This window comes from Acinonyx jubatus, chromosome B4, assembly GCF_027475565.1.
Source record: "Acinonyx jubatus isolate Ajub_Pintada_27869175 chromosome B4, VMU_Ajub_asm_v1.0, whole genome shotgun sequence".
In the NCBI taxonomy this organism is placed as follows: Eukaryota; Metazoa; Chordata; class Mammalia; order Carnivora; family Felidae; genus Acinonyx; species Acinonyx jubatus.
The window spans coordinates 132477977-132501283 of record NC_069387.1 but is presented as its reverse complement, the minus strand read 5'-3'; the positions used below and the strand labels follow the sequence as shown (position 1 = coordinate 132501283).

At 52.0% G+C, this 23307-nt stretch overlaps 1 protein-coding gene across 2 annotated transcripts in view; it reads right to left on the bottom strand.

The window, feature by feature from the left end:
• SREBF2 (sterol regulatory element binding transcription factor 2) overlaps positions 1 to 23307 on the bottom strand; it is a 58185-nt gene that overhangs the window by 3589 nt on the left and 31289 nt on the right. For both annotated transcript variants that reach the window (XM_027070620.2, XM_053226861.1), the window contains exons 8-17: positions 22685 to 22877; positions 21911 to 22092; positions 19027 to 19303; positions 17144 to 17313; positions 9014 to 9182; positions 7615 to 7732; positions 6668 to 6777; positions 5375 to 5507; positions 2743 to 2911; positions 184 to 369 (exon numbers count right to left, since the gene is read on the bottom strand). In XM_027070620.2, coding sequence (XP_026926421.2) covers positions 184 to 369; positions 2743 to 2911; positions 5375 to 5507; positions 6668 to 6777; positions 7615 to 7732; positions 9014 to 9182; positions 17144 to 17313; positions 19027 to 19303; positions 21911 to 22092; positions 22685 to 22877 — 1707 coding nt within the window. The remainder of the gene's footprint in view (positions 1 to 183; positions 370 to 2742; positions 2912 to 5374; positions 5508 to 6667; positions 6778 to 7614; positions 7733 to 9013; positions 9183 to 17143; positions 17314 to 19026; positions 19304 to 21910; positions 22093 to 22684; positions 22878 to 23307) is intronic.

Here is a 23307-nt window from a genome sequence, read left to right as displayed (position 1 = left end):
ACACTGCAGGGCTGGGCACACAGCGGCTACTCAACTAACACAAGCAGAAGAAAGGGATACATGGCAGCTACCCCTGTGCTTGACACAGGGTGACCGGCTGACCTCCGAGGGCCAACTCTGCAACCCCATGCTGGTGCTTCTAGAACCCCACCTGCCCTCCCCTGCCGGTCGGCTGGGTCTCACCTTGCGGTATGCTGGGCGGAAGCTGTGCGCCAGCCTGCGGAGGCTGCCCAGGTCCCGCTGGAAGCCGGCCAGTTCAGCACCGGATGCGTGGTACGTCTCACCCAGCGCCTGGCTGGCTCCTGCCTGCTTTTGCCAGAGCGCTGTCCTCAGCGATAGTAGCAGGTCACAGGTCAGCAGCTGGACCACCTGGGGGATGAGCCACAAGGGAGGAGACCGGTGACTGACCTATTGCGGGGATAGAGATCCCAGCGGTTATCAGGCCCTCCCAAGCCCAACCCTCGGCAGCTCCGGAAGGAAGTGGAGAGTCCCAGAGGGGCAGCCTGGAAAACGCTCCCCCGACAGCAAGAGAAGAGCTGAAGGGCAAACGGGCTCACAGCATCTAGTCCTTTCTATGGCCCCAGGTGAAAGATCTGTTTCTCCCATTCTGTGGGTGAAGAAGTGAGGCCCAGAGAGGGCAGGAGCTTGTGTAGGAGACATGCAGCAGGCACCGGAATAATACCTTCGTGGGCCTGACAGGAAGGCACAGGCTCCTCCCACCTCACAGGAGGTGGCCTCACGGCAGGCCCATGCCCCAACTGGGCCGCAGCCCTGCCCCGCAAGTAGGATCAAAGGACCCGAAGTGGCAGCATAGCCAGGAGATGGAGGAAGGGAAGGAGGAGGCTCACTTCTACAGAAGGCAGCCAAGGTTCAGCCCCAGTGGTCTCTGGGGTTGGGGAGACAGGAGTCCAAGAAGGCGAAACCACAGACCAGCTGAACACTTCGGTTTAGACCCACTGACCTAAATCAATTGCGGTTTGGCCACCAACTGGCACACAACTGACCCTCTCTCAGCCTCTGTTTCCTCATCCACAAAATGGCACCACAAGGCTACCGTGTTACAGGAGAGCACTGTGCGTGCCTAGTACACCCGGCCTTTGGAAGCACTGTCAATGCCAGCCACCATCAGGCACGGATGCCGCACAGCGCGTGAGTGGGGGACTCACGTACTGTTCGCACGGCACCCATGAGGCTGGGCCACCTGCACGGCTCCCATCAGTACCAGGGGGCAGTGAGAGTGAGGACAAAACAGACTTCCTTGTGAGAGGGGTCCCATGGGGCCCTACAGGTTCCGATGGACTCCCCCAGGAGATTCCTCTTCGTGTCCCTTCACCAGGGCACTGGACCCACCCTGGACTCTGCCTCGTGCCTGCTCGTTGTCTTGTCCCTTCGCCACACTGTTTTCTGGCTGGTGATGGCCTCCCTCTTCAAACCAAGCCTGGCTTTTTTAAAACATTTGTTGTAATGTTTATTTTTTTGAGAGAGAGAGAGACAGAGTCAAGCGGGGGAGGGGCAGAGAGAGGGAGACACAGAATCGGAAGCAGGCTCCAGGCTCTGAGCTGTCAGCACAGAGACCTGAGGAGGGGTTCGAACTCAACGAACCGTGAGGTCATGACCCGAGCTGAAGTCGGGCGCTTAACTGACTGAGCCACTCAGGCGCTCCAAGCCTGGCATTTCTAAGAGGTGAGCGCTGGGGGAGCACCTTTGGGTGGTGGGAGCGGCCTGGGGCTGGATTCTGCCCTTTGACAGATGCCAAGCTCCACGGGGTCTCCTCCTTGGCCCATTCTCCCACACAGAACTGCTGTCCAGGAACCCCAGCCCCAAGAGTGCGGCAGCCTCTCTCTTGTTTCCCAAAGTCAGCTGAAACTATGTGGTTCCTCCGTGGGCCTTTTCTCTTGGGCCCCTTTGGCACAGTGCTTATTCTGTAGGGCTGGCATGCTTCCGGGCTCCCCCTAGTATCTGGGACTGATACTCACCACCTCTAGCCAGAAGTGCCAACCTAGCTACCTCGGACCAAACCCCAGTGGGGGGCTCAGAGTCTGACCTCCGGGCCATAGCTCGTCTCTACCTTCATGGAGGGAAACCCAACTCCTGCTGAGTGTGCAGACCGTGCTTCGCTTTTAGCTGTGCACACCCTGCCCCTCCTCTCTCCCGGGGCGGCCATGCCTTGGGATCCAACAGTGACGGCAGCGCCCCCTACCAAGGCACGGTAGGAAGTCTCTCGAGGGCCAGGCAGGCCTCTGTGATGCACTGTGGAAACATTGCACGGGTACCACCAGAACATGCAATGCAACTACAATGCACCACAGCTGCCCGCTAGGAGGCGGGCACCTGGCCTCGGAGGTGCCCAGGCCCGGTCAGTCGGCTCGGGGTGCGTGTGCGCGCGGCTCGGGGCCCCTTCTAAGGCTGGCCTGCAGTGGTCTGCGGGACTTGTGCAAGCTGCCCGGAGCAGATGCAGAGAGAGCCCTGACCGGCTCTGGTTCACCTGGGGCTGGCAGAGCTGAGGACCAGCAGGACCCGGGACTCGGGGAACCCAGCAAAGGCACAGGTGGAAACATGCTCGCCCTGAGGACTCCAAAGGGGCCTAACTGGGCCAAGAGGCTATGTCTGGGGAAAGGCACCGCTTGCCCGGTTTGTCTTTGGGACGGCCCCACAGGCCGGGCAAGCTCAAGGTGGGCAGGGGTGTTCCTACCCGCCACAGCTGAGTACCTCCCCCCAGGGGCCAGATCAGCCCCCACTCACATGATTGAGGGTGAGGTCGCAGGTGGCCCCGCTAACATTGAGGCTGCTCCACAGGTGGCCACTGGCCCTCTCACAGTGGCAGAAGGAGCTTTGCTGCCCATCCGCCTTCCCGGAGAGTGAAGTGTGCATGGCTCTGCAGGTGTGGAAGACGGCCTTCACCAGGGGGCTCCTGGACAGTGAGAGGGAGGTGAGAGGCAAGAGGTCAGTGAGTGTCCCTTGGGCGGCATGAGGAAGAGCCTGAGCCGGTGACACATGGGTCTGTCCACTCACGTGCGGCCACAATGGCTCCAGATCGGAGATGCCGGGGCCCTGAATGAGAGCGGGCTCCCCAGCCCTACAGCCTCCTTCATTGTTGAGTGTTGATAGAGCCCCAGGCCTGGCGACGCAGCAGTGGGCAACCCGAGTCTCTGCCTGCAGGTGCTCACTTTCGAGTGCGGGAGTCAGATAATAAATGCACTGAACACTGAACATGTAATGCCAGGCGGAGCAAGCGCCATGAAGGGAAGCTAAGCAGAGGAAGAAGGTGGCATCTTATAAGGGATGGTGGTCAAGGATGTCCTTGCTGGAAAAGTAACATTTGGGCAGAGATCTGAAGGAATAGGGGAGTGAGTCGTGTGGCATTCTGGGAGGGTTCCAGACAGAGGTGCAACATGTGCAAAGGCCTGGAGTCTCTGATGCGTGGGAGAATATCCAGGGGCCAGAGGCTGGAGGGAAGAAACCAGGGGGCAGCACAGGGAGGGCAGCTGCAGGCCATTCACAGCTGAACAAGGCCCTTCTCAGCCTAGCCATGGCGCCCCCGTCCCGCATCCACCTCGGACTCTGCTCCAGGATACAGGCATCGGCAGACCAGCTCTTTTTCCTTTCCCCCTTCTGTGCCTCTGCTGACGTGGGTGCACAGGAGTGTCCTGTCTCACCAACTTGTCTCCTGAGACTTATTCCACTTGCTGTGTTCCCGGGGCTGCCTTCTCCTGTCCTGCCCTCTATAAGCCTCCTCAAGCTACCCACTGGGTCAGGCCCTTTGTACTCACCTCTGCTCCCCTCAACACCAACCTGTGGTTATGGGCCTCCCTCCCTCTGGCCCAGAACCCCTCCCAGTGAAGAGTTGCACTGGCTGCTTCACAGAAGCCACCACTGGTCTGGCAAAGGCAATGGCACGAGCTGCCCACAGGAGAGAGCACCTCTGCAGGTCGGGCCACTATCTATCTGCTTATGGCCGCAACTTGCTCTCTTGTCTACTGCTGCCTCTCAGAGCCCAGAACACAGCTGGGCACCAAGGGGGCCCTCAGTTAAGTATCTACTAAATGAACAATGGAATCATGGAAGGGGCGCAGGAGACCCAGGAACGGGGCATGTGGCCGAGAGTCAGGGATCAGAGACCCAGCTCAACCACCAGGATTACCACTAAGGAGCCACCTAAAACAGTCATTCCAACAATTTGTGTCTCAGTTTCCTCATCTGTAAAGTGGCCATAATCCTACTTGCTGCCACCTGAGATGACATAAAGTATGGACTCCATTATTTGTGCCTGCTCTCTGAGGGGCCATTCCCCCAGAAGGTGGGTATTAAGCTCTCCAGAGAAAAGTAGCTTCTTTTCATAGAGCAGATCGGGGAGAGACTGGGGAGGCTGGGGTGGGGGAGGGTTCGTTCCCACAGCATCATTATTCCCAAAGAGCAAAGGGTCCTTAGAGTGACTGAATTCAGGGGAAGGAATGTCAGCTGAGGGTCTTAGCTGATTCCAGGGCTCTGCTGCTCACAAATGAGGGGACTCTGGACAATCTACCTGCCATGTCCTCAGGCACACTGGCTGGGAGAATGTAAGGTGGGTGCTCACTGGTCAGGGTACTCAAAACTGGGTTACTTAAATGAAATTGGGGTGTGTGACCTAACTTAGGGAACCTGCCTAGACCTACTTTTCTCAGCTCTTTCCTGTTCTCCTGGTTGAGAGTCTGCGTGACAGGAAATGTTCCGGCCTTGGGTCTGAGGACGGGAACTTTCTGTCTTGGAGCATTGTACAATTTCTCTGGGGTTGCAGAAGATGTTAGGGGCACTCAGATCCAGTCAGAAACAGACAGGGGGTTTCACGTTACTATGGGCCAAATGCCCCAGAGGCAGGCGTTGGGTCCCCAAAGAGGAATGTCAAAAGCTCTCTGGTTATGCCTCATGCTAAAGCCTTTTAGTGAAGGGCTGATTGGGGCAGAGGGGGTGGGTGTTGACAGGAAGCTGAAAGGAAAGGGGGTACAATGCTGGCACGCGAGAGACGGGCCCTCACAAGCCCTGTGCTGGCCGTGAGCCATCACCACGCTGCCTGGCTGCACCATGAGCTTCTGAAGATGCCGGGAGCCACACTGCTCTCCATCCCCATTAGCCTGTGGCTCCATGAGAATGGGGGACGAGGCCCCGGAAGTAGCGCTGGCAGCTGCTAGGACAACGCACGCAGATGGGCTCGCTTGCCATCGGTTTCTCCGTGCTGCCCTCTTCCTCCCTCTGGCTTCACCTCTCCATCTATTATGTAGTCCCCAAGCTGCGCAACCTTTCACCCCAATGGCCACTCTGCCGACGCACAGAAGTGAGCCTGGCACACCTGGGATTCCCCTGGAGAGAAGCCAGTGAGTGGCCAAGGAGGCTTACGCACTCTGTCATTTCCAGGGCCTTGGGGACACGCTCTGCTTCAGTAAAGTGAGCGCGCACAGCTGCGTCATCTCCCTGGAGCCAGCCGATGGCCATAGTGATGGCAGACGTCCACCACCGACAGATGACATCTGGACCTGGAACGGAACAGCACCAAATGTCGCTCTAGCACCCACACACCTACGGAGCTCAGCCTGGCTGCCTGCACCTAGTTCCCATGTGCACGTGCCATCTTTACCTTCTGGCGATGGGCCAGGGGCCTTTGCGTGGCCCTCTCATAGAGATGCTGGTGGGAGTGCGAGCCAGTACGTCCTTTTGGAAAGTACTGGCAATCTGTATCAAGAGCCTTAAAGATGCCCATTCCTATTACTCTAGTAACTCTAGTAATCCCGTTTGGGGCAGTCTATCACCAAAAAAAAATGGCCTAGAGAAAAAAAGTACAGCAAAGACGTTCACTGTCATGTAATTTTTAAGGTAAGTGCTGGAAACGTCATGAATCTCTAATGAAGTCACAAAGAGTGGAGTTTCTCAAGTGTTTCCAGTAAGAGGCTGTGGTTAGAATCTTCAGTGTTTTCTTCTCAGAGGCTCAGCTTTCTCAGCTGTAGAATTACGGTGCTAGTGATCTCACGATGCCAGGGGTGGCGGGGCAGGAAGTGGAAGCGTAAGATAAAAGGCGGAAGAGCCTGTGCTTTTCTAAAGACAGGCTGCAGGGTCAGGGGTCACGATGGGGTGGCTGCTTTTCTGGAATCCTTCCCTCCCTGGCGAGAGTGGCCAGAAGAGAGCCTGAAGGCCCCCCTCTCCCAGCAGCCTCAGAAACAGCTGCTGTGCTATCAGCCTGATGGCCATCTAGGGACAGAAGCAAAGAATGTCAGTCAGCGGGCCGCACTGGCTCACCCAATGGGCAGCCGCTGAGCAGTAAAGATACCCGGATGAAAAGTCTCTTCAGCAGAGACTGTCAGACCCAAAAGCAGCCTCAGGGCCACCGTACATCAACAAGTGAGCTCCTGGTGTCCGGACCACTTGTTGCCCAGTCTGGGTGTTTGGGAAAGTTCCAAGGAAAGATATTCACTGCTCATCGTCCCACTTCTAGGAGAATCTTCATTTCTTGTCCCCAGAATGCCACCCAGCAGGGGGTAACTGTGCGTTGGAGCCACGTGGGGCCATAGATACACACCTCAGATCCAGAGAAGATTCTCAAGTGAACACTCACAACTGACCTGGACCCGCTGGGGCAAAAGGGCTGTGAAACTGAATTAAGCAACACGAGGCCTGAAGAGCCACCCTGCAAAGTGCTTACCAAGGGCTGACTTGAGCACAGAATTGCTGGAGAAGGGTGGTGTCACAATCCCCACAGAGTCCACAAAAGAATTAAGTAATTTCAGGTACTCCAGAGCATTAGAGAACTCACTAGAAAGAAAAGAAACAGTTCCATGGTACATCAGAATGTACAGAAGGACCACGCTCATGCCTGGCTTCGGCGCTCCAGTTCCAAGACCCAATGGCTATAGTGGCCTCTGCTCCCCCTGACCCCAATCACACCAGGCACACCCTAAGCCCTGTCCCCACCACTGACACCATTCACAGTCTCCACAGGCTTTCATTCTTCACACGTCTGGGCTGTTCCAGATGCTCCTCCCCTCAAGGCCTAGTTCAAATGTCATCTCCTCCTACAAGTTCGCTGATCTCACCGGCAGAGCTGCCCTCCCTTCCCCGCTAAGGTGCACTCCAGTCAGGACCTGGGCCTTGTAGGAGAGTGACTCTGGCACCTGTCTGCCCCTCAGCTCTTACTCTGAGGAAGAAAGACTGTGCTTAATAGCTCTGTAAGAATAAGAAATTGCTTGGCACGCCGCATAAAGGTCTGAGGCCCCCAGATGTCCGCCCTCTGCTCAGCCCTCCACCTTCCATTCCTATGCCCTCAACAGGCCACCCCCCCGCCCCACTGCCAAAAGCAAAGCAACCTGATCACATCTCTGATCTGCTCCGAGAACTGCCTCTGCTTGGTGAAGGGATGGGGGCAAGGAGAAAGAGGGGGGAAGTGGCATACCCGGTATGGGAGGAAAGGGCACTGAGGTCAGGTCAAGGGACTCTTGTGAGGCTGCCAGGTTTGAGAAATACCCTGGAATCATTCGATTTCCCTACAGACCCTACACTAGGGATTGTTTGCTTCCAGGAACGTGGGCCTCCGGTTGCCCCCAAGCTTCCTGGGCAGTTGCCTGAGGCAGGGGCCCATTCTGGGGACATTACCAGCTCTCTTCTTCCTGTTCTCCCGCCTTCTTCTTGGCCTGAGGCTTCACCAACGACTCAACAGCTCGTTCCAGCAGGTTCTTGCAGAAGGCCTGGTGGACCTGGGCAATGGGGTCAGCTGAAGAAGAGGGGAGAGGCCTGAAAGGTTAGATAGTCTCATCATGAGCCCATCTTTGTCTTTGCAGAGAAAACAGAGGGTACTGAGAGGACCCCGAGAAACAGCTATCCGCTCTGAATGGGGATCGAACCCCCTTCTCAACCAAAGCCCACAACCACCTTGTTAGATAGTTGGAAGGTGGGGGGAGGCATGTGCGAGGGGTGCTGGGTCTCCTGGCACAGTATTCAGTACTTTCCTTCAAGGTTGGGGCTGCAAGCCTTATCAGAAAACAGAAAATGGGCAGGAGGACGGCCAGCTGAGAACAAAGTGGTGGCCGCTGCCCTGACATGACACAGAAGCCCTGCTCCTGTTTTCCAGACCTCTGCGGCCAGCGACGGTCTGGCTGCGCTGATGAAACAAGTGGCCTTGCAAAGCTCGCCGCGGCTGTCACAGCCAAGTCACCACTGGCAGGCCCAAAGTGGGGTGGCACCAGCCCCTCCCTCCCCTCACACGTACAGACACGGGGGCCTCCATCCGACCAGGACAGGGAGGCAGGACACTTCTGAGCACGTTCTGGGCCTAGAAACAGAGTCTGCACGAGGCGAGAAAGCCAGTGGAAGTCTGTGGTATAGACCAAACAGACCGTGAGGATGGGGTTGAGACTTAAGACTGCTTTTACTTTTATCCTCCCTTTTCGGTGTCGTGCACCGAAACTTCTTATATCACACAACACAGTTGTTTTTTAAAACAGGATAGCAGAAGCTCCCACACACGCCGTACCTGCAGAACACGCCGCACTCTCCCGAGGCCCCCACTTTCGAGAAAGGGGAAAGCACACAGAAAGCAGAAAGCCTACTGCTCGAGTCTGAGCACTGGGCGAGTCGCCTCCAATCACTGTCAAACACCAGGGACAGCAAGCCAGCCTCTCCTCTGATGCCTGGAGCCCTGTCCCTGCCACCACTCTAAGCACTTGCTGACCGCCTGTCGCCTATTGTTCTCTAACTGCTCCATGTCTGCTTTCCAGTGGGACCAGGAGGCCGGGCCCAGTGAGCAGCAGCCCCACACATCTTTTGTCTCCAAAGCACCCAGAACAAGGGCAAGAACGGCGTGACTGATTTGAGGACCACGGGATCTGAATGTCAGAGAGAGGCGCTGCTCACCAGGCTTGGGACCTCCCTGAGCTTTGGGGAAAACAAGACTGAGACCACCTGTGTCCCCCATGCGTATGGAGCACAGTCCCCCTGAAGTACTGGTGCGTCTCATGGCTCTCCCAATACCCGGTGGCTGCAAAGGTGTTCTCACCTGGGTTCCTCTGGGCACAGTACAGACTCTCCTTGGCAGCCGACTTCACCGACCAGCTCCGCTCCATGAAAAACTTCTGGCCCAGGGGGTGGCAGAGCCAGCGCAGTGAGTCAGGGACAGCGCTGCGCTCGGGGCCACACAGGCTCTGGGCTCTGCTGAGGAAGTAGCTCTGTGGAAGGACACAGGCCAGGGGTAACACTGGGGTGGCAGAACGCTGGCTGTGGCCACCATGGGGCCATCAAAAAGCGCCACCGTGGTGGAGGCAGGCTGGGGAAAGGAGGTCAACAGGAGGGCTGGGACGCTCACAGACCTGGAGGTAAATGCCACTACTGTAACTAGGGCAAGTGGCTCTGGTGGAGCCGTCTGGACTTGGTGACCAGGTCCAACCTCCAGCAGGAGGGTTGGACAGGGCTTCGGGGCTCCTGTGGGGCCCCCGCCGCACCCTGCCCTGCTGGGTCTGCCTAATCCTCCTGGAAGCTCCCTCTGGCCCTGCTGGCATTCAACCTGCAGAGGCGGGGAGGGGGTGCTTCATCGAGGAGGGGTCACGGAGGCCTCCCGGCTGCACACCCACCCTCAGCCCTGTGAGCACCTGTGTCCAAGCCAGGCGGCCCCTTGGATCCTGAGACTTTTCTGATCGGTCATTTTAATTACTTTTGTGGTATTTTTAGACAAAACCATGTTCTGCTCTAATTTTTCTTCTCTTTTACCTTTGAGTATGAAGAATATATATAGTAAAGGCACACAGCAAGTGACTAGTAACTGTTAGTTACACCATCATCACACTGGAAAGTACGAGAGTGAAGGAGTAGCCCTGAGGCTTGTCCCAGGACCCATGCAGGCACGCATGCCTGTGGATGATGCCTCTCCCCCCAGAGTTGGCCTGTCAAGGGCTTTATCTGGCCCCCTAAAGAGACCTGCACCCCAGCCCTAGATGAGCCCTTGATGTGAACACCAGCTGGTGAGGAAGGATGAAGAAAAAGACTTTGAAAGCCGCTTTGCTGGGCAATTCGAAGCCAGTGCCCGTCTCCCCAGCCCCTCCTCTGCCGCAGGGGAGCATCACTCTAGGTCCCCAGGAATCAGAGTTGCAGGCATTAGGCTGTCTACCCATGTTTTCAGAAGTTCTATCACTTATCGAGTGAGGATATTTTTATTCCAAAACCCATGATTTCCAACCCACAAAACCACTCAGTGCAGGCTAATCTGAATGAGGAGCTGAGCAGAGAAGGATAGGGGGGAGGGAGAAGCATAAGACCCAGAGCTCAGGGAACCTGGACGAGGGGCTGCTGGGACAGGCTTGCAGATGTAAACCTTCATACTTCCGCCCTTGCCTCCACAATGAGGGCAGCGCCTCCTTGTCCAGTTCAGTCTGATGGTTCTGACCTTTACTGGGCTCTACGTAGCCATCAGCTAATATAACAGCTTCAGAAGACTTGAATGCCAGGGTCAGAAATAGCACCACCGAAGTGCCACTCAGGAACATAGACTGAGATGACAGACTCCCTTGGGGGGGGGGGGGGGGATCTGGCGATTGCTGTCTGAATCTGAGAGAGAATGACCTGGTCAAGCTGCTCTACAGATATACTTGAAGACTATCACAGCACTTAATTCACTGAAGTCTCCAGTCACGGAGCCAGCAGCACTACTGGCGTTTCCTCCTCTTTGCTGGCCGCCATATTTGAGACAGGATACTGGAGAACACGCGAAGAGGCACCCCTATGACCTTCTCCTGACTCTCAACAAAGCACTTGCTGAATCTGAGCTTGTAACTGCAGTGGAGGAGCCTGAATGGGACAGAGGCTGGGGGTGGGGTGGCGGCAGTCCCAGCGCCTCTTAAGTCAAAGAACCTTCTAACAGTTGCCTGCTAAGCAAGGGAGCACGAGAGCTGCTCCAGGGGAAACGGAAAACAACTGTTCCCTGAGAAGGGCCCAAACGTCAGCAAAAGAAGCAGAAACAAAGCTTGGCCAGGTTGTTTTGCAAGAGGAACCCAGAGAAGCCATTTAGAAAATCATTAAGTTAAAATACATTTTTAGGTTTGATTCTTTTTTGAAAAATTTTTTAAAATGTTTATTTACTTTTGAGAGCGAGAGAGTGCGCATGTGTGAGAGCGGGTGCATGAGTGGGGGGAGGGGCAGAGAAAGAGGGAAACACAGAACTAGAAGCAGGCTCCAGGCTCTGAGCTGTCAGCACGGAGCCGGAAGTGGGGCCCGAACTCACAAACTGAGATCATGACCTGAGCCGAAGTCGGATGCTTTAACCGACTGAGCCACCCAGGTGTCCCTAAGCTTAATTCTTGAGAAAAACCTTAGTTGTAAGAAATTTCACTGTGAGTGTGTGTGTAAGCTGGAATTTGGTGATTTGAATTAATAAGAAATATAAATCCTGGGATACAGTCTCCACAGCATAATTTCCAGAAGGAAAACTAAAAAAGTAACTTCCGTTGCTCTTCAATTTGCTTGGCATTATCACCTTATGATAATTTCCCTAAATTTTACAGACACCAGAATCTACCCAAGCTGCGGGTGTGAGCCCCCTCCCCTCTAAGTCATCTGCTAACTGCCAAACTGAGCAGCTGTGGCTGGAGACTCAGAACTGCTTAGATCCCAAGAGCCACCCTGTACCACCCAGCCAGTCCCGATTCCACAGTCCTCCCACACCAGGCTTCCCCTATGGTTCTCAAACTGTGTGCCAAGCACTCTGAAAGCAACATCCTGAACTTGGGAGGGGCGCCACCGGATATTTTACAGGGGATATTTTCTGAGGTAAATAAATACAGCCATGCTCAACACAAGTCAGACACCAGGTAAACTAGTAAATGGGGGTGGTTGGAAGTCTCAATGGGAGCTTGCACGACCTTCCTTTGGATGATATCACACCTTTAAGAAGCTGGGTTTTTAGAGGCTGTTGTAATAAAAAGCAAGTGCTGCATGAAAATCACTGTGGAACAGGAGACGAAATTGGTGGTGTTACTCTGATTTCAAAGTTTGAGAAGGTATGTGGTACCCAACAGACACATGTACCCCAGTAGTAAGTAACCATGGTTATCAAGAATAAAAATATTATTTCCTTGGGGCGCCTGGGTGGCTCAGTCGGTTGAGCGTCCGGCTTCGCCTCAGGTCATGATCTCGCAGTCTGTGAGTTTGAGCCCAGCGTCGGGCTCTGTGCTGACAGCTCGGGGCCTGGAGCCTGCTTCGAATTCTGTGTCCCCCCCCTCTCTCTCTGCCCTGCCCCACTCGTGCTCTGTCTCTCTCTGTCTCAGAAATAAATAAAACATTAAAAAAAATATTATTTCTTCTTTCAATTTTGTGTATATTTTTTAATGGCTACTAAATTGTTAAGAGATAAATATGTATCAAGATATCAAGATGTCTGTACCTAATGAGTTAAAGAGAACTGTTAGGTATTTCTGGGGCGCCTAGGTGGCTAAGTGTCAGACTCTTGATTTCCGCTGAGGTCATGATCTCATGGTTCATGGGTTTGAGCCCCATGTCGGGCTCTGCACTGAGTGTAGAACCTGTTTGGGATTCTCTCTCCCTCTCTCTTGGCCCCTCCCCAACTTGTGCACGCTCTCTCAAAATAAACAAACATTAAAAAAATTAAACAGAACCGTTAGGTATTTCCTTTAGCCCACGGAACCATGAAAAAATTACTGAGACACAAAGGGTGCCATGAGCTGAGAAAGATTGCAAACCTCTGGTCTAAATCATTTTCACAGAGGCCAGCCCTCCACCTGCCTTCAAAGTCTGACTCATTTGCTAGCTAAATATATTTGGCTGAATTCAAAGCTTCTTCTTCCTCTTTAGGAGAGTACTATCTGGGTCTCCTAATCTGTCCCCTCCCAAGAGAAGCAAACAGATGAAAGGGGCAGTTACCTTCCTAGGAATCAGTTCCTCTCCTCTGCCCACCTTACTGAAAATGCAAATTTGGCAATACATCAAGTGTTCCAGATATTTTTGGCCTTTGAGTGAGTGTCACCATCTCTAGAGATTTAACCTCAAGAGACATTTCTACAAGTGGGTGAGGAGAGTGTGTGACGACTCTCTCTGCAGCACCAGAACCGCAAATCCTGGAAACAACCCCAGGGCCCGACAGCAAACGTGCCGAGGTACCAAGTCCCCTGGCAGAATAAGGAGGCAACAAAGAAAGGGGCCCAAGACTTACCGTTTGGTTGAAAAAAGCAAGTGGTAAACCAGGGTTTCTGGTATGATCACACCAAGTAGATTATAATGCATATATATTAGTACATGCAAGAAGAAAATTCTGAGGAAGTACACATCACATTGTTCACTGCTTGTCAGGCATACCAAATCTTTTTGAGGATGGGGCCTCATGGACAGGGACAGTTTTAAGGGAAACACTTTCCTGATCTTCAGCTGCCACACATACACCTTCCTCAAATGGGCTGAGTCCCTCTGAAGGGTAGCTGCGTCTTGGCAATAAGGACAATCAAAACCCCAGAGGGACTTCTGGGATGACAGGAGGATCCTAAAATTTATAGAGGGAGGTAACACTAGTCACTAAAGCTAGAGGGCTGATACATGAAGATATCAGGACATATTAGAAGACTCGACCATTAGGGGTGTGTGGTGTTGTGCAATGAACAGATCAGAGCATCCAGAGACAGACTCGTTATATACGGACACTTGATTTATGAAAAAAGTACCACTTGGTGCAGAGCAGAACGGAGAGTCATTTTAATAAGAGTCTGGGGCAGGGAGACATTCAAGTGGAAAAAAAAAAGTAGCTCTTGCATGTCTACCTCCATCTCATACAAAAAATCAACTCCTGGTAGATATGGACTTGGATGTGGGAAAAAAAAGTCCAGTGTCTCGCAGACAACAGAGGAAGGTGTCTTCACAAGTGAGATAGGGCACAGATTCACTGAACAGGACACAAAGTGTATGTAACGGAAAAGACTAATCATCTGATTTGACAAATATTCAGAACTTGTGCTCATCAGTTGACGCCATTTAGAGAGAGACTAGGCAAGCCCCAGAGGGAGAAAGATCCATACAAAGCACACATCCAACAAAGGTTTGGAGCCAGAACAAAGAACTCCTTGAATCAATAAAAAGACCAGCATCCCAAATAAATAGGTAGGACTCTTCTGTGGTTTTCACAAAAAAGAAGATCCAAACGGCCAATGAAAAGGTGCGCGACATCACTAATCCCCTGGGAGTTACAAGTGAAAACTATCAGGCACCACCAAAAGGGCCAGAGATGACACTATCCTCTGTTCAGTGGGGATGTGGAGCTGGAACTTTCTTTTCATACACTGCTGGCGGAGTGGCAACTGGTACGTCTGCTTTGGGAAACCGTTAAGCAGCGTCTACGAAAGCTGAACATCCACGTAACCGCTGACCTAGCAACACCAGCCCTAGAAATGCAATCTCATGCTCACCAAAAGATGAATGTTCACCGCGGCACTATTCCCAATAACCAAGGACAGGAAACAACTCAGCAGTCCATCTATAAGTCTAGTCATAGAATGGAATACTATAAAGCAATGAGAATAGACCATCCATAACTATATGCAACAACACATATGAATCTCACACATGACACTGAGCAAAAAGCACATACTGTAGGACTCCCCTCGTGCAAAGTTCCGAGGCAAAACATGCGAAGTGATCAGGATGGTGATCACTCTGGCTGGAGAGCTTAGGGGTAGGGGTAGTTTGCTAACTGCAAGGGGGCCCAAGGGACACTTCTGGGGTCCTGGTCATGTTCTGTTCTTGATCTGTCTGCTGGTTTTATGAGTGCATTCACTCTGTGCAGTCACTGAACTGTGCACTTATGATTTATGTACTTTTCTACATGCATGTTATACTTTAACAAAAAGTTTATAAAGGGGCACCTGGGTGGCTCAGTTGGTTAAGCATTCGACTCTTGATTTTGGCTCAGGCCGTGATCTCACAGTTCGTGAGATCAAGCCTCAAGCTGGGCTCTGTGCTGACAGTGCGGGGCCTGCTTGGGATTCCCTCCCTCTCTCTCTCTCCCCCTCTCTCTCTGCCCCTCCCCTGCTCATACACTCTCTCTCAAAAACAAATAAGTAAACTTTAATAAAAGTTTATAGAAATAACAAATGAAGAGGCAGATTAAACTATGGTGACCGAATTCAGAATAATGGTTATCTTTGTAGGGGGCAGTGTGAGTGAAAGCCTGCAAAAACTTCTGGGCATGATGGGAAGTCCTACTTCTTTTTTTTTTTTTTTTTTTTTTTTTTTTTTGAGAGAGAGAGAGAGAGAGAGAGAGAGAGAGAGAGAGAGATCACACAAGCATGAGCCGGGGAGGGGCACAGAGGGAGGGAGAGAGAGAATCCCAAGCAGGCTCCATGCTGTCAGTGCAGAGTCTGATGCAGGGCTCAATCTCAGAAGCTGTGAGATCATGACCTGAGCTGAAAACAAGAGTCAGCACTTAACTGACTGAGCCACCCAGGCACCCTCTTCTTCTATTTTTTCAATAGAAGATTTTATTTTTATTTTATTTTTATTTTTAAGTACTCTCTACACTCAGCATGGGGCTTGAACTCACAACCCTGAGATCAAGAGTCACATGTTCCACCAACTGAGCCAGTTGGGCGCCCCAGAAGTCCTACTTCTTGGCTCTGGACAGTTGTTACAAGCTGTAAATTAAAATGTGCACATTTTTCTGTATGTGCATTGTATTTTGATAAAATTAAGGTCTTCAAAACACCTTTGGGGGGGCACGAAGTTACAAGTGTGATAACATGCCTATGTTATCAGACATTAGGACAAACAAATGGAATAGGGAAACAGCCTGGCTGATGCCTACTGCTCTTAGCCTAGATTGGCCTTGCCCGGAAATGCCACCTTGACTTCTCTGAAGACTGGGTTAAGAGCCCAGTGTGTTCTCTGGGCAGCCAAATAAGCCTTGCACTCACCTACTGTCCTTAAGGCCTGTTCCTTGTCTGAATTCCCTGCCAGACTGTGTGCTCCCTGAGGACAGGGCAAATGTCTTGCTCACTGCTGCATTTCCACTGCAGAGGATGCCTGGCCTAGAGCAGGGACTCAGTAACGTTTGCTGAACGAACATGTTATCTAGGGTCACTGAGACAAGACTGAGACACAGAAAGTACACTGGGCTTTCCCATGCTCTCTGTCACCTAGACTGTGGTGACACACTTCAGGAAACATCAGTGTCACCACAGGGCACATTCCTATTCATCAGCTCATCAGTGTCATTACTGAGATATGCCAACAAACGGAGATGTGATCGTTCTGTTCTGAACACGGCTGATGTATGCAGCAGCCTACTCAAAGAGAGCACCGAATAAAACATGCCTGTTTCTGCTGGAGTAAGAAAGCCTGAGGTCAGCAGATGCTGTGAGCTAGTTGATAACAAGGACTGTGAATTAGCCAACTGTGAATTCCCAAGGCTGGCCCCATGCCGGGCACAACGGAGGCGGCTGGTAACAGCAGTTCCTGCCCTGGGTCTGACCTGAGTTCCTTGAAGACGTGCACGGTTTCCCGTTTCTGGATTCACAGTGCTGTGATTAAGGTATGTAATCACTACCTTTCTTTGTGAATAAAAACACCAGGAGACACAACCAGAAAATTTCAAAAATCTTTATGACCACAACGGGGCGCCTGGGTGGCTCAGTCAGTTAAGCATCTGACTCTTGACTTTGGCTCAGGTCATGATCTCATGGTTTGTGGGTTTGAGCCCCATGTTAGGCTGTGCACTGACAGTGCACAGACTGCTTGGGATTCTCTCTCTCTACGCCACCCCCCTCTTGCGCCTTCTCTCTCAAAAAGAAACTTAAAAAAAAATTTTTTTTATGACCACTTGAAGAGCAGAAGTCATATATTTAACCCCTTGAATCCAGGTCACTCTGTATCACTGAGTCCATCTTACTTCAGGTGCCAAAATGTCCCACTTCTGCTTATAAGAGCCATAAGGGTTTGGGTTTTTTTTTTCTTTTTTTTTTTGGCAGGGGGGTCTGTTTTGTTCAGTGCCATAAATATTTGTGAAATAGCCTAGTGGATGAATACCTACTCCTCTAGATAGTCAGCACCCAAAGGCAGACCCACACCCGTTTTTGCATCTTAGCTCCTGGCTGGGGAAGGGCGCTTGGTGCAAGTCTGCAGAGGGGACCTGCAGGGTACTCACCGCCAGGAAGCCCAGCTTGCCCCCACAGCGGGTCTTGAGCCCCACGGCAGCAGTCAGATGGATCTCAACCAACATGCTCGGCGGGACTTTCTCTTCTGCACACTCAGCCAGGTTCACGGCGCACAAAGCCATGTGCACATCTGAACAGGCAGATCCTGCAGGAAGCTTCCCTGTGGCAGGCAGACACAGACACTGATGTTAACACATTCCTCCAAACCAAGGTTTTCTCTAGTGCAGTCAGAGTGAGAGCAGAAGGACTGAAGACAGTACTTGGACTCTGTCATCAGATGGTCCTGGATGGGATGCTAGGCTCTGCGACTCAGTAGCTCCTTTCTACCTCATAGGTTCCTTTCTACCTCATAGGCTGTTGGGGACAAGAGAAAATGCATGTTAAGTACCCGGCACATGGCACATGGGACGTATAAATGGGAGCCACTATGACTGCAGGCTGTTGTATGGGACTCGGAGATGTGCACTGCAACATTTTCCAAACAGTGCCAACAGCACAACCATGTTCTGCTAACACACCCTATGCCTCCAAATATCGGAGGAGGTGATAAAAATTAGAAAAAAAAACAAAGAAAACAAAATTGCCGTTAATTTATTTTCATTTTAAAAGAATCTACAGTATATAAGCACGCATCTTTTTGACGGAGAAGTAACATAAAACAGCCAGGACAGCCAGACACATCACGGGTTAGTAGGTGGAAGGCTAGGAAAAGCTTACTACACCTCCCATATGAGGGTCGCACAGCTCACATGGTGTGACCTTGAAGTCACGGGCCAAAGTGTCCTTGCATAGGCACGGGGGCTCATCAAGGCTGCGAGGCTTTCATGCTGTTTCTTGCTTTGGTCCACACTACAGGGCTGGGAGTTGGCTAGAGCGAGCAGTCCCCTCGTTTTGCTAAGGGAGGCTCAGCTTCAGGGGTGGCCCCATGTCAAAGGTCCAGACGGTGGCCAAGCCAGGCCTCCTGACCTCATCAGCCCCACGTTCTTCCCACGGGGCCACCCTGCCTGCCCCGTCTTTTTATCAGCCCTTACACTTTGTTCTGCACAGGCATCGGGTGTTGGTCTCCCTCAAGAGGCACAATCTGGCTTTCTCTTTTCAGGGGAGGGAGGATGGAAGCAATGTGGGGACCATACTTTAGTCACCTGTCCTCTCAGTGCCTTGTATAAAGCCAGGTACACAGAGCATCCAGCAAATATGGAGGGAATGAGTGATGGGAACTATCCCAGCTGGTATAGTTCCAGACCCCAGGTGGGGCTCCTCCCTGGGAATGTCCTTCTGCCTGGAAGGCACATCCCCTTCCACACAGCTGGCGTCCTCTACGCATCCTGTCATGCAAAGCCAAGACTTTTCAGAAAGCTTCCTGAAACCCTCCTCAACAAGTACCCCCTCCCTCCCGCCTCCCGACTGAAGCCCCATCCTCTGCTACCACTACCACACTAAACTGTCATTCACTTGCTGACCAGCCTGCCTATCCTTAGAGCAGGAGTTTGTTGAAAGAAATAAATGATATTCCATTGAATCTAAGATGACATCAATTTTAAGTTTACTATTAATTTTAGGTACCACTAAGGAAAAAACAGTGCCAATTCACCCATTCCATATCTCTGTGATTCCATATCACTGTGTAAATAAGGGACACAACCCAAGGGTAGAGATGTTAATGTGAAAAAATGTGCATCTTAAACTGATGAGCTGCAGTAACGAGCTATCTTTACAGCCATGAGTGTGGGTGGAAGGGCTGTCTAACCATTCGACAAGAGTAGTGTAAAAAGGGCTTCAACTGGGACCAAAAACTGGCAAACCAAGCCAGGGTGGAGATGGCACGGGGCACCTTAAGGCCAGCCGGCAGTGGTAGCCGCACCCCCCGCCTCACCTGTGATGTGCAGCTGGTGCAGCCTGTGATAGGCCAGGGCTGCGTCCCGGGCGCTGGCCTTAGCTTCGTCCTCGAAGCCTGCTGCAGTGGCTGGGGTGGCCCGCCGGCGCTGGAAGACCTTCTTGAGCAGCCAACGCACCAGGCGCAACTTCTGCAGGCTGTAACGAATCACATTCCAGGAGAGGCTGCAGGCCAGGTCCAGGCGGGAGGTGGGCAGCGCCCGGCCCAACACTGATAGGCAGGTCTGTAGATTGGCCGCGGCAGCTGCAAAATCCCCCTAGAAAGCAGCAAGAGGTATAATGTTCGCTGGCCTTGCTGTGGCCTTTTTATTTTGCTTTACCAAAAACTTTTACCCTCCCTTCACTCCCTAGATTATCAGAGTAAAAAAATCACTAGGAACCTTATCCTCCAGAAAGAATGATCGCTGACATTTTCATACGTTTTCTCCTGGCTTTTTTTTTTACTAAATTGGGATTGTACTGTGGTCTATCTATGATCAAATACTATTCACAAATTCCCGTAGTAGTTTTATACATAAGATGATAAAATGGATTTAGATGATCTTTTAGGCTTTTACGTTCTCAAAGTGTGGTTCCTGGAGACAAGTAGCGTCAGCCCCTGGGATCTTGTTAGAAATGCAAATTCTTGGTCCTCCAGCCCCACCCTCCCCCACCTATAGAAACCGCCTCTCTCTGAGAACCACGGCTTTAGACAAACACATGGCAAAACTACTGTAACCAAGGATCTGGATGAACTACTCTTTGCCAGCCTGAGAGGTTCTAATGGAGCATCTATGGCTCTGTATTGGAAGACCTCTTTCTGCCCCTGTTTCTCTCATCAATGGGAAACAGAACGAAGCCATCCTCTCCTTTCCCGTGTCCTGCGGTGAGTACGACACCCGTATTTCCTCCCTGCACCATTATGGGAAGTGGATCGGGACAAAGGGAGCACCCTCTCCCAGCTGATGCACAGCTTCTAACACACTCTGGTGTGTTAGAACACACCTGCCTCCTGGTCCCTTCTCACCCCCAGGGCCCTCTCACGGCACTTCAAGTAACACCGCTCAGACAGAGGATCCCACAGCTCCAGCGCTCCCGACCCTGGAGTCAATGCCACATCATTTCCATTCCACTTTACGGCTCAAATATTTCCCAAGTCAGTCTTTCCTTTCCATTCCAGGTTCTTACCACCTCTCGACAGGTCTATTCCAGGAGCTGCGACCCTGCCTCTGTGTATTCGGTGCCCCCTCCTCCCAACCCCACACTTCACACAGCTGCCAGAATGACATTCATTAAACACAGACCTGAACCTGCCTTTAAGACACACATCTTGAAATGTTTTTTTTCTGGGAATAGTCCCGCTTCAAGGGATAGGCCCCCAACAACCACATCTACATTCCAGTACCCACAGCCCCTCGGCATGGCTGACAGCTCCAGGCTGGTCAATCAGATTCTCTCTTGTGGGCACTGCAGCCTGCAGGAGGGGAGGGTGGCCTGTAGTGTACTGCAGCCAAGGACTGTTCTGCTTCTGGTGCCTCTGACATGTGACGTTTAACTCTTCCTTTGATGCTGTGTGTTGCCCCAGAATCCTCCCCATAAATTTTCCTTTGTTGATTTCTATTTTTTTTTTACTTAAAAAATTTTTTTTTCTTTTAATGTTTACTTATTTTGAGAGAGAAAGACAGAGTGGAAGTGGGGGAGGTGCAGAGAGAGAGGGAGACACAGAATCCAAAGCAGGCTCTAGGCTCTGAGCTGTCAGCACAGAGCCCAACATGGGGCTCGAACTCGTGAACCATGAGACCATGACTTGAGCTGAAGTCGGACGCTTAACTGACTGAGCCACCCAGGCGTCCCTGTTGATTTCTAATTTTTTTTTTTAATTTCTATTTAAAAAAAAAATTTTTTTTAACGTTTATTTATTTTTGAGACAGAGAGAGACAGAGCGTGAATAGGGGAGGGGCAGAGAGAAGAGAGACACAGAATCTGAAACGGCTCCAGGCTCTGAGCTGTCAGCACAGAGCCCGACGCGGGGCTCGAACTCACGGACCGCGAGATCATGACCTGAGCCGAAGTTGGACGTTTAACCGACTGAGCCACCCAGGCGCCCCTATTTTTTTTTTTAAATGTTTGTTTACTTTTGAGAGAGAGAAAGAAAAACAGCTCAAGTGGGGGAGGGGCAGAGAGAGAGGGAGACACAGAATCTGAAGCAGGCTCCAGGCTCCAGGCAGTCAGCAGAGAGCCGGATGTGGGGCTTGAACCAATGAACTGTGAGATCATGACCTGAGCTGAAGTTTGATGCTTAACTGACCGAGCCACCCAGGTGCCCCTCTTTATTGATTTCAAAAGAAAACATTCAGCTAATTTTCCTGCTCAAAAACCTTCCTGGTTCTCCTTGGGAAAAAATCCCCAAATCAGTTACTAGTCAAAAACCTCTCCAATTTGGGCCCTAGATACACTTCCAGCCTTAGCCCTCACCTGTCCCAGACATATCCTATAACTCCAGACATACTGACCCACTTGCTGATCCCCAAATATCCCATCTATTCAAGACTTCTCCACCTGGAAGGTCCTCCCTCCCTGACCACTCTCTGCTCAGGTCCCAGATTCCTTCGGCCAGAATTTGTCCTTCCTGCCCCAACCCCTGCAGCACTTTCTTCTTCCTCTGTCACAGCACAGACTGCAGATCCTCCCATGTCCGTGGAATCACTGACACATAGGTGTCCTCTCACCTGCTGCCCTGTGACTGTCAGGGGCAGGGTCCTGTCCTGCTCTTGCCACCCCCAAGCACCTATGACAGGACTTTATACACTGGCTACTCAATGTAAGTCACTGAGTTATCAGCTGAGCCTGGGGGAGGAAGGGGGGAGGTGGACAGCAGGACTCACCCTGGCGAGGTCCAGGTCTGCCTGCTTTCGGTGCCTCCAGAAGGTGACCGAGGAGCGTGAATGTGGCCGGATCACTGGCTCCCCGTGGACCAGCAGCTTCACAAAGACGCTCAGGACAATCACACCATTCACCAGCCATAAGAGGATCGTTGGCATCATCCAGTCAAACCAGCCCCCAGAGCCTAAAGAGGAACATCTCAGCTGAGCCAGGAGGAAAGGCCTCCCAGAGCAGCCGTAGGGGACCGCAGGGCACCTCATGACCCCCAGCATTTGACAGGTAAGAGCCTTCCACCTCACTTTCAGAAGAAGTGTGGATGACAAGATTGCTTCATTTAGTAACAATGTCTAAATGCTTTAGGTAGGGATCACTAACAGCAAATCTGGGACAGTTCTGTAGCCTAAACAGGAACCCTGTAGCCCTTGTCATTATGGAGCTGGGTGCCACAAAAGTCTGTGTTAGTCAAGGTGGGGTCGGACCACTGGTTTCATGACTCAGGCAAAAATATCACATCTTCCTTCAAATAGGCATACCCCCACTTCCCTTATCCCTGCCCCCATGACAACAGCAGTGTGGGTTCCTGATTTGTTCTGTTCTTACTGAACTTGGGCTTGCCCTGCTACTTCCAAAATGTGGCTTATGCCAGTCCCTACCAGGCCTGCGACAAAAGCCCTTCAGGACCCCGTGAATGAGCAGAGCATTTTGCACACGCAGGGTCCATCTCCTGCCACGGCAGCCCACCCATGCTTTGGTGGCACGAAGGGCCCTCTACCTACCTGACTCAAGGGACAGTATGCTGCGGCCGGAGCCAGAGTACGGGTGCTGGTCAGAGCTGGGGGCCCCTCTCCACCGCAGCAGGGCAGTCAGGGGGTTAAAGGAGAGGCACAGGAAGGTGAGGACACACAGCAGAATTCGAGAGCGGTCCACCATGCCCAGGGCTACAGGAGGAGAGTCCGGCTCATCTTTGACCTTCAAGACAGGGGAGAGAGATTGGAATGAACATCACATGGGTTTTTGCAGCATTTTACTAACATTTATACATGTACTGGAGTCAGACTGGGAGATTCTGGAGTCAGACTGGGAGATTTAAATTTAAGACCACCAAATCAGACAGGAATAGAGCCAGGAGGCAACTAAGAAGTCCACAGCTCTCCCACTGCTTCTCAAAACCTGGCACGCTCGCCCTCTTGCCACCCGAGACAAGGACATGTTCTGAAGACCAAAGGTAGAGGAGTCCTACTTATAAAACAGAGCTCTGTCACAGAAGAGAACATTATGCATGATTTTGTTTCTGTAGAATTCCACAACGGACAAACTCATCGGAAGTGGCAGAAAGCAGATCAGTAGCTGTCTGAGGCTGGAGGGGGTTGTGTGAACTACCTGCCATGGTATATGAAGG